Source organism: Meriones unguiculatus, chromosome 14 (genome assembly GCF_030254825.1).
Source record: "Meriones unguiculatus strain TT.TT164.6M chromosome 14, Bangor_MerUng_6.1, whole genome shotgun sequence".
Lineage (NCBI taxonomy): Eukaryota > Metazoa > Chordata > Mammalia > Rodentia > Muridae > Meriones > Meriones unguiculatus.
This window is the reverse complement of record NC_083361.1, coordinates 78,004,246-78,022,239: the sequence shown is the minus strand read 5'-3', so window position 1 is coordinate 78,022,239 and position 17,994 is coordinate 78,004,246. Positions and strand designations below refer to the sequence as shown.

General features: G+C 40.5%; 1 protein-coding gene across 30 annotated transcripts in view; it reads right to left on the bottom strand.

The window, feature by feature from the left end:
* The window catches only part of Dlg2 (discs large MAGUK scaffold protein 2), a 1,917,798-nt gene that overhangs the window by 138,043 nt on the left and 1,761,761 nt on the right, over nucleotides 1-17,994 (bottom strand). For 29 of the 30 annotated variants that reach the window (XM_060367555.1, XM_060367549.1, XM_060367550.1 and 26 more), the window contains one exon: nucleotides 9,108-9,222. In XM_060367555.1, coding sequence (XP_060223538.1) covers nucleotides 9,108-9,222 — 115 coding nt within the window. Of the gene's footprint in view, nucleotides 1-9,103; nucleotides 9,223-17,994 lie in introns of those variants that run through there. The other variant, XM_060367576.1, reaches the window with a different exon arrangement.

The window sequence follows — 17,994 nt, the reverse complement described above, 5'->3', positions numbered from 1 at the left end:
ACCTTTTTAACACCTGAGCCAAGAATGAGGTGGCTGGTTAATGGCTCAGAAAAGCTTTGGTTGGAGGAATCAATGAATGAATAAATGACAGGCCAGCCATCAATAACAATGAGATCTGAAGTCTGGATGTGCCACAGGGAGAAGAAAAAAATGTGATGACCGTTGGAAAGGTCATCGTGAGACTGTTTCCCCTTTCCTATGGAAATCTAAAAATAAACACACTTAAAATAGTGGCAATTTTAGGCAAGGTAAAAAAAAAAAAACATAAAAAACAAAACAAAACAAAAACACCACCAGATCCCCCAGAATTGTCCTCCTTTCTATTTCTGGCTTAAAATTGGCTGCCAAAGATTTTTGTTCCATAATTAAGGATGCAATTAAAAATGTAAATGGCTGCAAGAGTGCACATAATACTAATGAGTCTCAGAGTATAAATGGAGAATCAAAATTTATTCTCCATTAAAGGAAGCACAGACAGAGACAAGGGAACTTTCTTCTTTCTTAACAAGTCCCATAGGATGAGTTTCCTCTAAGACATGGTTCAAAGTAATCCTAAGGGTCCTGTAAGCGATAGTATGTCCATATTACAAATAAGACAGTCAAGACTGCAGCTGAGGGCTGTGGCTGCACCTCAATTTGGAGAGTACTCATGTAGCATACACGAAGACCCTAGGCTCAACTCACAGCACAACATAAACTGGACACAATGTTAGACTCCTAAAATCCCATCTCTTGAGAAGACAAAAAGGCAAAAGTGGCCTTCAACTATATACTGGGTTCAAGGCCATACCAGGCTATATGAGACTCTGTCTTAAAAGAGAAAAGTTTGCAACTAAGTGTCTTAATTAGAGTTAGTGTAATATTGCTGTGATGAAGCACCATGATCAAAAGCAACTGGGGAGGGATATATCTCATTGGGGGAATCCAAGGCGGAAACTCAAACTGGGTGGCAACCTGCAGACAGGAGTTGATGCAGAGGCCACGAAAAGGTGCTGCTTACTGGCTCGCTCCTCATGACATGCTCAGCCTGCTTCCTTATAGAACCCAGGACCATCAGTTCAGGGATATTCCCACCCACAATGGGCTGCCCCTTCCCCCATCACTAAGGAAATGCCCTACAGGCTTTCCTGCCTATAACCCAGTCTAATGCAGGTATTTTCTCAGCTCAGGTCCCCCCTCTCAGACTCTAGCTTGTGTCAGGATGACATAAAACCAGCCAGCACAATAAGCTACAAATTTTGTCCTAGAATGCCTTTCATGGGAAATTCAATATATAACAAGAAAGAAACACAAGTTTCGTTACTAGGAATGCTAGTGCTGCTCCTACAGGGCTGACTTCAACTTGATTGCTCTACAGTAGAAACAAAGATATAATAGGGCAAAGCAGTGCCTTGTGTAGGCTGTTTGTAAACTGCTTTGGCCTTCAGATTTCCTTGAAAGTCTCTCTCTCTCTCTCTCTCTCTCTCTCTTAAAATGGGGAAAAGAATTACACCTGTGGTACAGTACTGTGGTGAGGTTTAAAAGAGATCAACACATCTAGCACATAAATTCCTGGGTCCTTCGTTACTGTAGCCCAGGCTGCCATCTGATTTTGTCGTGTATTTTCTACCTCTCCTCTGGACTCCCCAGTCAATAATTTCTATTTCATCCTGATAAACTGTTAACAGGTATCTGGTCATATCATACCACCTCCCCTAGAAGGTAGGTGTGTGTGTGTGTGTGTGTGTGTGTGTGTGTGTGTGTGTGAGCGCACGCACGTGCACACACACACACACACACACACACACACACACACACACACACGGCCATTTCTGCGGTGCACGTGTGGTATGTATGTGCTTTTGTGTGTGTATTTGTGCGTGGGGTTGGAAACCAGAGGTTGCCACTTGGTGCCATATTCAATAACTCTCTACCCTTTTTGAGATGTTTGCTCTCGCTGTGCTGGGAGTTCATCAAACAGCTAGACTAGCTATCTGGCCAGCCATCAGCAAGGATCCTCCCATCTCTGCATTTCATATGGGTGCTGCAGATGTGAACAGAGGTCTTCATGCTTGTAGGGCAACTATTGTACTAACTCAGCCATCTCTTTAGCTCCCACCCTGGAAGATTTTAGGAGAGAAAACTAACTCTAAATTCAGTGCCCTTAATTTCCTACTCTGCCGCATCATACTCTGTTACAATTCAATCAGTCTCACAGTCTGTAAATGATGTTCTTAACTAAGATTATGCACGTCAAGGAATGAGGGTCAACATAACTGTCAGCTAATGTATGCCAAGTACCCAGTAGCAGCTTGCCCTCCGTTGCCTACACCTTCTCTGAGGAGAGTGGTGAAAAGGCTGGAAGAAGGGAGAAAAGCTTCTGCCCCGTATCCGAGTACACGGAAGTCACGGCCTTAGCATCTATCTTTTGGTAAAAAGGCATCACCAGATGAGGTTGGAATGGCTGTGCCCCTGAAAAGAGGTTCCAGGCTGGTTGCTGTACAACTGTCTTCCCCACCATGACTTGGTTACTGACCAGTGGGTCCACAAAATAGGAATAGAAGTCTATGCTGTGATTCAGAGGAAAATGCCAAGTATACAAAAATCTTCTCCCTATGTGAAGGAATGCTAGGCTATAGTATTCCTGTCTCACCATAATTAATGATATAAAAATAATCTTTCCCCCAAATAAAAGCCCATCGAAGCAAAGTGTCCTGGGTGATATTTGTTTTCTCAAACTAGCCACTAATGGAACACCCAGGCTTTGTCTCCTGGGATAGAAAGGTCAACCTTGGCCTTATCCCAGACTTTCTCTCTAACAAGTCTGTGTGTCTGTGTCTAATTATTAATTAGGTTCTATTTAAAATGGAGTCAGAGAGTTTGGGGGACAAATGAAGCAGTCCTGGTACTGGCCTATCTTTCCTGGAATTGCAGTGTTGGCAGGCAATGCTTGTGCCTTGAGGATACAGATGGCCTTTAAGCACTTGCTGTCCCCACTTGGTAATTAACTGCTACCAGTTCGTTCAGATACTTTGGCTATATTTGCATAGGAGAGATAGATGCAGAGGGCATTCACTTAATAAATATTTATTAAGGAAATTTCTAACTTGATAAAATAAAGACACTAACTAGAATTTGTAGGCCATTAAATGGTATGTCCACATGGACAACTTTCCTCCAGATCTATTTAAATAGGATTATAATTGTAAGGCATGTGACATATTAATTATCAGGAAATGATCCTTAGAATAATGCTCTACATAACTGATAAACTACTAACAGATTTGGACTCTGCATGTTTGAAGAAAGAGCCGATGGCTCTCATTCATCTCTGCATTCTTAACATCTATTAAGGATGTTAAGGCACATTGTAGGCAAATGCAAGCAATATACTTATTGACTAGAAAAATCCACAAATGACTGGATGTGTAATGGTTAACAATGTCAACTTGACAGGGTCCAGAACCATCAGGGAGACAAGCCTCTGAGCATGCATGTGAGTGATTATCATTAGGTTAGTCTCTGGGCATGCCTATTAGGGATTGTCCAGTTTGAGTTTATTGATTGTAAACAGCATTATCCTATAGTCTAGAGTCCCGGGTGCCATAGAAAAAGAAGAAAGGTGGATAAATAAGAACATTCATCACTCTTTGTTTTCAGGCTCTGGATCTAATGCGACCATTATGTTAGATTCTTGAAACAATAATGCACTGTATCTTAAGATTGTGATTCAAAATAAACCCTTCCTCCCTGAGGTTGCCTTTAAGCACTTTAAGTCAGGCTACTTGATCACAGCAGGTAAGACAGTCACCTTATATACATTGTTTGGAAAGAATTAGGCAGGAGACCACCTTCAGTCCATGGGTCATATTATACACAGACCATAAAACAAAAATTGCCTTATAAAGAAAATCCTTTCAGCACCATAAAGAGCAATTATGAGAGAAATAGTCTTTCAGGTTCAAAACAGAACTGAAGAGGAAGCCGAAGACACAAGAAAAGCAGAGGGGCAGAAGAAGAAATCCTACGTGTGGCAGTGCTGTTATCTGTGAGAATGCTGGTTGCACATGTCGTGACTACATTTTGTGGCTTCTGCTGAACTCTTTTCAGGCTTCTCTGGGTTAGGTCTAACTAGGAAGTTGACAAAGCATAGCACTGTGGAGCCACGAATTATGGGCCTTTTTTCATGCCTCATGGTACACAGGACAGGAAGGCATATCAGCCACCAAGAAACTTGTCCTCCCTTCTCTGTTAAAAGAAAGCAATGAAACAAAGGGTGTGAAATGCCTGCTCACAGTCAATTCTATGGTCTCTGCCCTTTTTTGGACGGACAGCCTTTGCAATCAATGATGATTAGCAACCAAGATTTGTCACTATCTTTTTGTGTACAATGCATTTAAATTCAGTATTTTTTTTAAGCGACCATACCCACTTCATCATATCCTACTCATGGTACTATTATTATTATTATTTTTTTTTTTTCACAGACAAACTAAGACAACAGAGATAGCTCTGACTTCTCTGTGATCACAGAGCTAGTGAGTAGCAAGGTCATACTACAAAAGTATCTGTGTTTGGCAGAATCCAATAACTGTGTCCCTAAATATTACTCTACAGCATCTCACAAATAGGACCTGAATGTCTGTGCCCATGCCTAGTCTAGCTGGGGAATCTCAAAAGAATCATTTGGAAGAATCTCTTTCTTAACTCTAAAAAAGGAACCATACCCCACTGCAGGGCTAAGATAATTTCATAGAATAATAACTGAAAAAAAAGAGCATTTGATTGAAGGAAGCCTCATGACAGGCATTTCCCTCTACTTGTACATCTCCCCTCATGTCAGTCGTAACCCCCTTCCACCTGGGCTACACCAGCAAGCATCTGGGTTCCCTGGATACTGCATTGCTAATGCAGGAAAAGTGCCTTTTTCTGCCTGACTGGGTACCAAGTTATTGACCTGGAACTCTTCTGTGTATCTGTAAGCCATGAATCATGATCCACTGAGGAGTTATTAAATCAAGTCAATCAGTTGTAACCATCACTCAGCACAGAGAGACTGATCGCACAGAATGGAAAATAATGAAGTTCGTGCTATACATAAACAATTATGTGTTATATTGTATTATGTATTTTATAATTATGTATACAACCCACAGTACTAAGTAATGTCAAAGTTTTTTAATCTTTATGCATGTTTCTATTTATAGGGCTTTGAGAAAGAATGAATGCCATTTATTCTTTGGGTCAAAATATTAAAAAAGTGTTTGAAATATCAACTCAAATATTGCGCATTAAGAAACAGTCAAAATTTCGGAGGCTTCTCTGGCTACCTGAAGATATCCCACTACATTTACCTCTTGTTCCTGGCTCACACTAGGTAGTGAGTTTCCTACAGGGAAGAAACATTTTCTGCTGAGTTCTTGTGCCTGTTTCAGGTTTAGGAGCAGAACAGATATGTAAATGATGCCTCAGGACTACGTGAGTCAAGGGTGGTCCTCAGAGCATTGATTCTTAAATCCTAGTTCATAACAAAAAGGATACTTGCTGCAAGTCTCAATATTCTTCATTAACAAATGAACATAGGCCGAAATTTTGTTTAATGTGACCTTTCACTCCCAAGCAATGAATCTATGTCTTTGTGTCTCTATCTGGCCTCCTGCCTTCTCCCAGCAATCTGGGTGCTTTTACTCATTTCGAGGAAGCTTCTTTGCTGGACATTTGTGCCTCTATGGAAACTTAAAACCCTCCATCTCTGACTTCAGTTCTCTTAGCAGCAGGGAAAGCCATGTTCTTTGAAAACGAGCTTTTTACTGGCTGATGGGCAGGAGGGGAAAATGTCTTTGAACAGATAAATTCATGGTCACTCCACCTAGGCACATGCTTGCTACTTTTGCCCATATGGAAAGCCTTGATGACATGCAACAAATCCTACATTACAGCAGCTCTGGGGATTAAATGCATCTACTGGGGAACTAATAAAGTACGTGTCCAGTACTCTGAAATTACTGGATTTGTATCCTTACCACATCAGTTTCTTTCTTTTTGTGCTACTAGAGTTGGAATCCAGGCTCTCCCAGCGGCTACATAAGAACTGGACTGTTGGACTGTATCTCCAGCCAACATTATTTGTTGTTAAGATTCTATAACTATAGGTTTTCATAATGTAGCAAACATAAAAGTCAAACAGCTCAAACACATCTTAATCATACACGTATAGTATTATGAGTACCAATTGATTTCATTTGTACAATGCTGCCACGTCACTGCCTGTTACAGGGATGGTTGGCTGATAAAGATGACACCTTGTGACCCTCTGAACTGGATGAATTAATGAGTGAGCAAGCATATGAGAAATATGTGAAATCCATTGAGGAGTGTACATGCCACCCCTCCACGCCATAATAAAACTGTGGGAAGTAACTGGCTCCAGGAAGCTTGTCTTAAATTAGCACAGGATAGAAGACTTCAAATAACTTTTAGCAATATGGATTGAAGGAAACTATTCTCTATAGTGCTACTTATGACCCCCCCCACTTCCTAATGGGTGCAGATATTACACATATGTGCAATGCACATATTTGTAATAATCCCAATAGTAGCTACTTGACTAGGGGTTAAGCTCCAATGTTTAGAATTCTTAGGATCATCTATAGCAAAAAGTGTTTATGAAGTTGGGTCTGGAGACAAACCACACTTTAATCCCAGCATTCCAGAGTCAGATGTTAGTTCGAGGTCAGCCTGGTTCACATAACAAGTATCAGGACAGCCACAGATATGTGGTGAGACCCTACCTAGTGATTATAAGAATTCCATAATTCAGGACAACAATGTCGTAAACCTCACATAATACAGTAACTTGCCCAAATCCACTAGATTTTGGTCAAAAGTCTTAGTGTGTCTTCTCATTGGAAACACCTGGGAGCATAGGAAAGTATTGTAGGTGTCAGATGAGGGACAGTACTGTCTTAATTTCACGAAGTGCTGTGTTGGCAGCTGTGAGGCACTGGCTTTGCAAAACAGTGAGAAACAAAACATTTGTCCTCTTTGTTCATCAAAGAAAAAAATGCGTCTTTTAAAATGTTCTATCAGTTTAAGTTTCCAATTTTCCTTCAGGTTTCATTTTTGTTTATCATTTATCAGCATGAAAACTTGATTCTAATCAATAATACTTTCAAATGTCTTTTGATTTTATGTATCACAGACCTTCATTAAATTTTCAACAATTTAAACTTTTAACCCATCTTCATCAATAATTTTAACTGCATAAACAATTTTTTCATGTAGTTCATTTTTAATAACATTAATTTTGATGGTTTTTCCTTGATGTTTGAGTCTATAAGGACATTCCGTTGACTAATTTGTCTGGGTACTATTAGCCAAACTATTTTTTTCCTATTTTCTATCCCAAAGTAAGACATTTCAAGATTTTTCAAAATAATTTTTTATCATTAAAAACTAGTGACACAACACAAGTATAGAAAAGAGAATAGATACAAATTGGCTTAATTTAGATCTCATTTGACATGCCATTATGAGAGATTTTCTAAGGTAGTTCTCCACATTTCCTTCCATGGACAATAAGATACTACAAAACAATCTAGAGCACAGTTGGTCAACTATGAAAGATTAACAGTCATGTAGATCTATCTATCTACTATTTATATATCTATCATCTACATATTTATAATCTATATAATTTATCATCTATCTATCTACCCATTTTTCTATTTATCTGTCTATATCCTCTATCCATCATCAATCATGTATTTTTAAGTCTCAAGAATCCTGAGGAATAGAAACTCCCCGGAATAAGCTGGCATTCTATGATGTCTACAGCATCCAGCAAATTAAGGCCCCAGAGAACCTGCCATATTCTGAAATTGGTCTTCTATTTTCTTCTTGGCATGTCTAATACATAGGAAAGTTAAAGTTAACTTTACATTTGGAATTCAGACAAGTCCGACTCAATGCATAATTTAGTATATGTATCATGGGATTCTTGCTGGGAAAAAAAAAAAGTGAAATTTGGGTGAGAAGATGTGGTCTTAGCTGTCAGTCAGATCCTGGGCAAGAGGAACCAATGAGAAGCTGGTTCCTCCAAATAGTGCATACAGTTATTCTGACCATGGAGGACCACGTTTCCTCTCAGCTGCTACTATTTGTATTACTTATTAAATGTCCTCTGTTGGCAAAATGGCTCAGTGAATAAAGGAGCTTACATCCTAGCCTGAAGATCATAGTTCAGTCCCCAGAACACACATGGTAGAAGAACATGCATACATGCATGCACGTGCAGGCACGCATGCACGCACACACACACACACACACACACACACAAGTTAGATGTAATACAGGAGCCAGAACTAGTAAGTGGAGCCTACATAGGTCCCTCAAGAGATTTCCAGGCGGGAAAAAATGCTGACAGGCATTATGAATTCACTCATTCCTTACCAAGGGTAGCCTGGAACTTTGTCTCTTACACTTGTGGTGGTCTCGATCTCCTAAGTACTGAGATGTGGTGTAAGTCACCATGGTGGGCTAATTAATGAGTTTCAGTAAGCCAGGAAATCATGAAGTGTTATGGTCCGAGAAACAACAGGTATTGACATTCTACTGAAGAAAGTATTTCCAGCAAAGCTTTCAGAAAAACAACCAATACACATAACTCTTTGACAGAACAGCTGATTTCTAATAAATGCATGAAAGCTAATGTACTCAATCTCGGAAGAGTTGGAAATAAGGAATATTTTCTTCTATGACTGAATGCAAACAAATGTCCAGAACTTCAGTCTATGCATTCAAGCTTTGCCATGAATGTAACCCATGTCATACTTTAATATGTTTCAATATTTTTAAGGAATAACTTGAGAGTTGGGTGCCCCAGCACCAAGAATTTGCCAACTTAAGCAAGACAGCAACAAGCCCCCCCCTTTTTTTTTTCCAAAAGATAAAACTGGAGAAGAGTTTTAGCCTGATAACATTTCAAAAATTACTTCAAAATGGTTAAATGCAAGGCCTTTGAACAGAAGTACACAGACAAACATGGGCTAACCGGAACCCAGGCATGGCGTCTGTGTCGCAATAGCTCAGGACCAGTATATCTGAGTGAGGAATGTGCCGGTGCCTACCTGACATACAGGGAGCGTTTCTGATTGGTTCGAAGGGACCCAGACCCGGAGCTCATGCTGTGGTTCATCATCTGCTCTCGTAGGTCATGGATTTTGGCCTCAAATCGAGCGTAATCTGGGAATAGGGGGAAAAAAAGGGTAAGTTTGGTTCTGTGCCTCCTGAGAGTTAGACATGCTATATAGACAAGCTACCAACCTCAGTGTTTTCATTCCTCTATCAATTACCAGGTTGATGTTCAACATCAGAACAGCAGGTCTGCTTACCAGTGCTTTTTAACTCAAAAATTCACAGAAAGAAAAGGAGAGATCAGTTACTTTCCAAAAATTACCCAGAGGATATAGAGCCATGACATTCCCAACTTGTGAGAAGTTTAAGATTCCTTACAACCCTTACTTGGTTTCCCTCCTTTCTCAAAACTATAGCATGTCATTATAACTAGGATAGTGAAATGGACAAAATCTATTGGTTTCAATCATATTTTCTCATTTTCATTTCTACTTGAGTGTGTGTGTGTGTGTCTGTGCGTGTGTATGAGAGACACATAGAGAGACAGAGACAAAGAGAGACAGAGAAAGAAAGAGAACTTTCATGTAGCTTTGGCAAACTTGGAACTTGCTAGTCCAGGCTGGCCTCTGCATCCTGAATGCTGGCATTAATGGTGTGTGCCACCACTTCAGTTGATCACCAGCACATTGAAAAATAATTTGATTTTCAGTTCAAATTATTTATAACTTTTTATGAAAATAAGGATAACTGAATTAATGTAGTAATAAAAGTCAACTTACCTAAAAATGTTTCAAATTATTTTTAAAGGATTGATTTTATTTTTATTTATTTGTGTTGTGTGTGTGTATGACTATGTAGGAGTGCATGCTGGGGTTTTCTGGGAATGCAGCAAATGCTCGTAAGTACTGAGCCATCTCTGCAGCCTTGTGTTTAAAGTTCTTTATAATTAAGAGGTTCCATGAAGCCAACTTTAATTTCAGATCATGTAGCATGTATTGATAGCTGCGAGAATATGGCTTTCCCTAAAAGACCTGGCAATAGCTAACAAAATGCTAAGTTTTGAATGTGAAACACAAAAGTTTGTACTCTGAAGACTTAAAAAGCCCATAATAGTTGGTTAGTAATTTCCAGTGCTGAAGTACGGCCTAGAATTACCAATAATTGGCAGACTTTCTGTTAATAATTCATCCTTAAATGATTAAATAAGCCAAATATAGATTTAATCACATAGTTCATCTAAAATCTATTGACTTTGCTCCAAAACACTGCATTTCATTCCAAGGGAAAACACTTATGAGCCTTGGTGTGATATTATCTGCAGATTTATACCATCTTCAGGAAGCTGTATTTCTCTGCTACCTAGAAGGATCAATTAACATTTATAATGGACCACATTGTACCCATGGCATGCGGTGCTTTGTGGGCCTCTCCTTTCTAGGTCATAAAACGAAGCCTACAGATATCATAAAAGTCACCTCAACTATATAAACACAGAGCGGAGAACGGCAGTCCTCTGCCTTCTTCCTCACAGATGTCCTTCCCCAAAGCTCATCAGGGGAGGGAGGTGTGAGCTGGAAATGCTTGTGGGTATGTGTGTAAGCATGGACTGAACTATGTATTGTGCTAAAATGATTTTCTCTTTTTTTAATAGTGTGGCATGGATGGCTAACTGCTTTCTGCCAAGTCTGTGACTATGATATTTCTTAATAGCATTTTATATTTATACTAAATATAACTAGTTTATTTAAATATAACTAGTTTCTTTAAGCAGCCCCATGTCATTAGGTCTGTGCTGCTCTTTGTTTTATAAATAAGTGTCTTGCTGCATGTGTGCACATTATGGAATGAATCAGTATTGCACCACAATTAGAGGTACTGGTCAATACTTTACATAACAATTGTACAACCCCCACTAGCGCTTTGTTTTTATGTTTTAAAAATAGGTCTTGTTATGTAATTCAGGCAGCCATGGGACTCACTGTGTATACAGAGCACAATATGCCTTGAACTTGTGTTGCCCCTGCCTTAGCCTTCTGAGTGCTAGGATTATAAGCATGTGTTTTCATCCTGCAGAGAAAACAACCACTCACGTGTTTGGGGATATAAAGCGGGAACTTACAGCCTTTTCAGACCCACATTGTAGGACTACTCTCTGAAGATAAGTGTCAACCCTGGGTGTCACTCAGTCTCATGGAGACACAGGACCGTGCTTCACAACCATGAGGACTTGAAAGAGCAACATTCTACCAAGCGTATTCTCACAGCAGCTCACAGTCAGTACCTCCCCCTATCTGTCCAGTGACCTATATTGCCACCATTACACCATCTCACAATTATTTGGGTGGTTACCTGTTTCCACTAGGCTGAGCCCCTTAGGAAGAGCCCATGTCACCTTGTAGGAATTCCCTATGTAGGAAGTCCCTGTTCATGACATGGAATCTGTTAGCTGAGAGAGAGTTCATAAGAGGTGCATGACACTTTCTCTGAAGTGTTGATTGTTGAATGAGGAATGAGCCGAATCATTAGATAAACATGGTTGTGAAATAGCTGCAAGTAAAGAAATCACCAATTCTTAATATTATTTTGCAAGAGAAAGAAGGTAGAATATGTCTATCTCCTTTTCCAAATGCAAGGACTCAAGATGCAGACTAGTTTTTTCTTGCTGTTGTCAAATTGCCTACACCTGCAAACCACTCTGACATCTTTACTGCCTTCTAGGCAATGTTTGTTCTCTCCAACTCAGTCATGCCATTTGTTGGAAACAGTTCTGACACTTAACCTACATATAATTACGACCATCAATAGACTCATAGGCTCTCACTAGGATCGCGCTACTACATCATGTATTGTGACAGGATATTTGCTGTGTAGCTCATCAGTTACCCTGAATACTTTCTGCTATGTTCTTACAGTGTTTGCCCTCGTTTGTGTAGTCCTGAACAGTGTTTACATTCTCTGTGGCCCATAACTTATATTGCCGCCTTATCTAGCATCGATCCCATTCTTGATGTAGCATTTTGATACTCATCTCAATCACAAAACTTGTATTCAGGGGTACTTACCTTTTACCTTTTGAAAGTGAAAACAGAGGTTCACATAATTTAGCCAATGCAAAAACAATAGGTTTACAGATACAAATGAGATGGGAGTGGGGAAGTTGCATGTTTACAAATTCATAGAGATAAACAAGCTTATATTTATAAATATTTTAGAAGTACACATCTCTGCAGACTGTGAGATACCAATCTTTACTTCTTATCAAAGTGTTGAAAATCCATTCAAAAGGCTAAAATACGAACAACTAATATACTCTTAACTTATCAACATAGTTTCTTCCTTAAATGCTTCCCTCCTGCCCCTACTCTGCCCTTTGGGGTATTCTTTTCAGCCAAATTGCTAACACTCTTGATTTCAAACCTCATGAGAACATTCAACTGAGATTTTTAAAAACATGCTAATCTTTACAACATCTGGCTTGGAGCAAGACAGAACGTGAATGAATTTGGTTCCAGAATGTGACCTACAGGGATGTTCAGCATGATAATGCTAAGGTCAGATGCTACAGTAAGAAAGCAGGCAAATGGTGGGATCTAGAAAAGATCATTCTGAGCGAAGTATCCCAGAAGGAGAAAGACAAACATGGTATATACTCACATATATAGACCTACAAGATATGATAAACATAATGAAGTCTATACACCTAAAGAAGATAAACAAAAAAGCAGACACGGGGTAAGATGATCAATCCTCCCTTAGAAAGACAAATGGGATGTGCATTGGATGTATGACAGGAGTCTACCACAGAAGGCATCTGAAAGACTCTACCTAGCAGTATTTCAAAACAGATACTAAGACTCATAACCAAACCTTTGGCAGAAGGGGAGTTAGTATGACATGGAAAGGATAGGAGCTCCACAAAGACCAAATATATCTGGGCACAGGGGTTTTTTCTCAAACTGTTTCTCCAACCAAGGACCATGTATAGATGTAACCTAGAACCTTTGCTCGCATGAAGCTCATGGTAGCTCAGTAACCAATTGGTTTCCCATAGTAAGGGGAACAGGGACTATGAACTCAAGGGCAGGCTCTTTGACCTCCCCACCCCCCAAGGGAGGAGGAGTCCTGCTAGGCCACAGAGGAGGACTTTACAGCCAGTCCTGAAGATACCTGATAAAACAGGGCCAGACGAAAGGGGAGGAGGTCCTCCCAATCCATGGACTTGGAAAGGGGCAGGGAGGAACTGAGGGAGGGAGGGTGTGATTGGGAGGGAATAAGGGAGCAGGATACAGCTGGGATACAGAGTTAATAAAATGTAACTAATGATAATAATAATAAAAAGAAAAGAAAAAAAAAAACATGATATGGGAAGCCTTAAAAAAAAAGAAAGAAAAAGAAAAAAAAGAAAGCAACACTTTACCCCGCACTGCCTCACTTGCAAAAGGCAGCCAATGAGTGCTGAAATTATAAATCACTTCATACTTCTACATCTTCGCAACTTTCAAGAGAGCACGTAAAACTAACCCTAAGTGGAATGTTCAGAGGGCTGTCAGGAAAACACTGGCTTCAGTGAACTCCTGTCCTCTATGCAGGAGAAACCCAGATATCTTTGTGGTTCTCCCCCCCCCAAAAAAAAAAAACATTTTCTTTAATACAAGGTTTCTCTGTTTAGCTTTGGGTATCTTGGACTCACTTTGTAGACCAGGCTGGCCTCAAAAATCACAGAGATCCACCCACCTCTCTGCGTGCTGGGGCTATCCCCTATATTCTTAGACATCTAAACCCAACTATACATAAAAGCAAAGGAGAGACTGTACAGAGGGAAGAAGGGAAGCAGAAGGTACAGGAGGAGCAAGAAGAAGCTGTAAACAGAAAACAATAATGACTGTGTATAAAAGTGCCAAACCAAAACCCATTATTTTGTAAGCCAACTAAAAACATTAAATTAAATGAGCAAACCCATGGAGCTTCAAATGAAGGGGATAAAGCCCTCAGCAGAAGTAACATCAGTGGTGATCATTTGGAGGGAAGATTTGTTCCTAAAGCACATGCAGAGACTGGGAAGGTTTCAGGTTCAACCTGAGCCATTCCCATCATGCCACTGCCGTCAAGTGAATCAGTATTGACTGGACGGGGGCAATGCACAGAATTTTACTAACCTATTTTTACTAAAGTAAATTTTACTAGACTTAAACTGAACTTTACTAAACAATCACTCATTTGGTAGTTCAGGTTTTTTCCTGATTTGGACATGATGGATGATAATATGAGAGAGCTTAAGATTCAGAATATGTGGATGGTATCAACATCCCAGCCTAGCTGTGTAGCAGCCACACATCACTGGGAAAGTTGTTAACCTTTCCTGACTCAGTTTTCTTAAAAGCAAAATGACAATAATGATAGTGCCTATTTCAAGACATGTTGGGAAGATTTCCAGAGAGCTCATGGATCAGAATGATCTGCTCCTGGTAATGGCTCTTGTCATTTCTTGTTTTTATGTGTAATTCGTAACTTATTCTTGTTCATTATTTGCAAACATCATAAGCTCTTTGAGTATTATCAAGTAGAATGGCAACTTGTGTCCATTTCTAAACCCTCTGATTTAGCATCTCCCTCCCATATAAAGCATATCTACCAGGCCAAGTCAGAATAAACCAAGAGTGGCCACAGTCTGGGATTCTTGGTCCCATCTTGGTGAACATTAAATGACCAACAAGATCCTCCTGCCAACCCACAGTCATTCGAAGCCCAGAAGGACAGTGTCCAATTCCAGGGCTCCTGCCGTTTTCTGTTGTATTGGTGGCCTCATCTGTCAGGATTATAAACACTGAAGGATACTCAGGTAGAGTGGTGAGAAGGTATGAACAGCACATTACACAGCTGGAGGGGGGTTCTGCCATGCGGCAATTTCCTTTGCAGTTTGTCAAGGGTGAACAAGAAAACACTGAATACAAAGGAGGCATATTCTGCTTAATCTACCAGGGTTTAATATGCCCAGAGGCCTGCATGCCTGACTCAGGCAGTGTCTTCCGAGAGAAGGAAAGAACCTCAGTATAAAGAATGAGCACCTCCCAAGTGAGTTGGGTGGGGGAAGCACCTCCCTTCACAGTCTTGGCTTCTTATAGCAGTCTTACAACTGTCAGATACCAGAGGAAACAGAGAGCAGATCAGAACTCTAGGTGAGGAGGCCAGCTTTCAGGATTAATCACGCTATTTACGAGGCCTCAAGAAATTACTAAGATTCAGCCTATTCACCTGTACCTTTTGAGGTTTGCTTTTCAAACTGATTTAGAGAATCAAAATGAAATTTGATGTAAAACCGCTTAAATGTTATTCCCATGGTGGGTCCTGTCAGGACAAATGCACACCCAGACCTTAGTGGCACTGATGCTGACAGTGACATCCTTTACCTGTTTATTCTTTGCGAGTGTAGACACAGCTTAGAGAGCGACTGATAAAGCCATTGAGCTGCATACCGGGTTCTGTGCATCCAAGGAACAGAGACTGCTTTCCTGCTGAGTTTTCCATATCAGCACTTCGCAGAAGGTACTTTGAAGAGCCCCCTGTGATGTGCCTGAGGGTTCTACACAGGAAGACCTGAGAGAGGCTTCTTCAGAAAGGACCTGAGCTTTAAATGCCCCTCCCGGTGAGGCTGGGATAAATGTCAGTCCTGTGCATTCTACTGGGGTCGCGATAGTATTCACTAGACATGCCTGCCGTTGTCATCCGGACTCAGGATGACGCACAGGAAGGATGTGCCACTAACAGTTTAGTAGCTTCTAAGCACGATCACAGATCACTGTTCCATAGGTGTGACACCATGAGCAACTGTAAATGCTTTCATTTGTGGTGAGGGGGGCATCTTTCTTTCATTAATTCCTCAGGATTTCTTCAGCATTGATTACAGACCACATACAAACACTACCTGCTAGGGTACCGAAACCACTGAATGGGTCCTCACCTCAAGGCTACTTTTTTAAAAATTCTTTATTAATTACACTTTATTCACTTTGTATCCCCCTGTGGTTCCCTACTTCCTCCCTTCCCCATCCTTCCCTTCCTTCTGATCCTAGGCAATTAGGTCTCATCAGGAGTGGCTGCATTGTCTTCTTCTGTAGCCTGGTAATGCTGCTTCCCCCTGGGGGGGTAATTAAAGAGCAAGCCAATCAGTTTATGTCAGAAACAGTCCCTGTTCCTATTACAATGGAATCCACTTGGATACTGAACTGCCATGAGCTACATCTGTGCAGGGGTCTTAGGTTATCTCCATGCATAGGCCTTGGTTGGAGTATCAGTCTCAGAAAAGACCCCTGTGCTCAGATTTTTTGGTTCTGTTGCTCTCCTTGTGGAGTTCTTGTCCTCTCCAGATCTTACTGCTTCCCACTTCTTTCATAAGATTCCCTGCACTCTGCCCAAAGGTTGCCCATAAATCTCAGCATCTGCATTGATAGTCTGCAGGGCAGAGCCTTTCAGAGGTCCTCTGTGTCAGGCTCCTGACTTGTTCCCTTTTTTCTTCTTCTTCTGATGTCTATCCTCTTTGCCTTCCTGGATAGGAATTGAGCATTTTAGCAAGAGTCCTCTCTCTTGATTAGTTTCTTTAGGTGTACAAGTTTTAGTAGGTTTATCCTATGTTATATGTCTATATGAGTGAGTATATACCATGTGCGTCTTTCCAAACAGAGAATTCTCAATAGAGGAATATTGAATGGCAGAGAAACACTTAAAGAAATGCTCAACCTCATTAGCCATCAGGGAAATGCAAATCAAAATGACCCTAAGATTTCACCTTACACCAGTCAGAATGGCTAAGATAAAAAACTCAAGAGACAACACATGCTGGAGAGGTTGTGGAGAAAGGGGAACCCTCCTCCACTGCTGGTGGGAATGTAAACTTGTACAACCACTCTGGAAAGCAATCTGGCACTCTCTCAGACAACTAGGAATAGCGCTTCCTCAAGATCCAACTATACCATTCCTAGGCATATACCCAAAAGAGTCTCAAGTACACAATAAGGACATTTGCTCAACCATGTTTGTAGCAGCCTTATTTGTAATAGCCAGAAGCCGGAAACAGCCCAGATGCCCCTCAGTGGAGGAATGGATACAGAAATTGTGGTACATCTACACAATGGAATATTACTCAGCAATAAAAAAAAACAAGGAAATCATGAAATTCGCAGGTAAATGGTGGGATCTGGAAAGGATCATCCTGAGTGAGCTGTTCAAGGCTACTGTCATTTTCCTGTGAATTGTGAAAGAGCAGCTGCCATGTAAGCTCCCATTCTTTGCATGGAGTAATGAGTACTTTTTTGATGGTAACTACTTATATATAAAGTCTTCTCTGCCTGGAATAAACTCACACACGTCCAAGCTCCTGGAGACAAACTGGGGCAAGTGACATGCCTATGAAAAGCTGCGGGTTATTTACAATGTGGAAAGAGAAACTAGAATTTCAAAGCTGTACCCTGGAGGCAGAGTTTCTGGAGTTCTGGCTCTGAGAGGGTAGGAAAATCTCCCATCTGCTTAGAGATACTGTTTCCTCATTTGGGAAATGAGGAGACCACTGCTGCTCCTACACACTGTAATTCTGAGTATCTGACATGCTGTAGTCTTTTTCATTATTCTAAGCAGTATTGATTTTTAAAGGCGCCGGTAACAAGTGAACAAAGGCTCATTCTGATACCATAACTGAAATGTACTTTTGCACAAACATGAATGTGAGTCTTGGAATCAATATATGATAATGAATCATTTAGACTAGAAAAATTTGAAATTTATTACTGTGTGCTCTCTCCCCCTCTCCTCTTTCCCTTCTCACACTCCTTCTCTCTACACTACACTCTTAAATAGTTATATACAAGGAAGTTGTGCATAGAACACTGA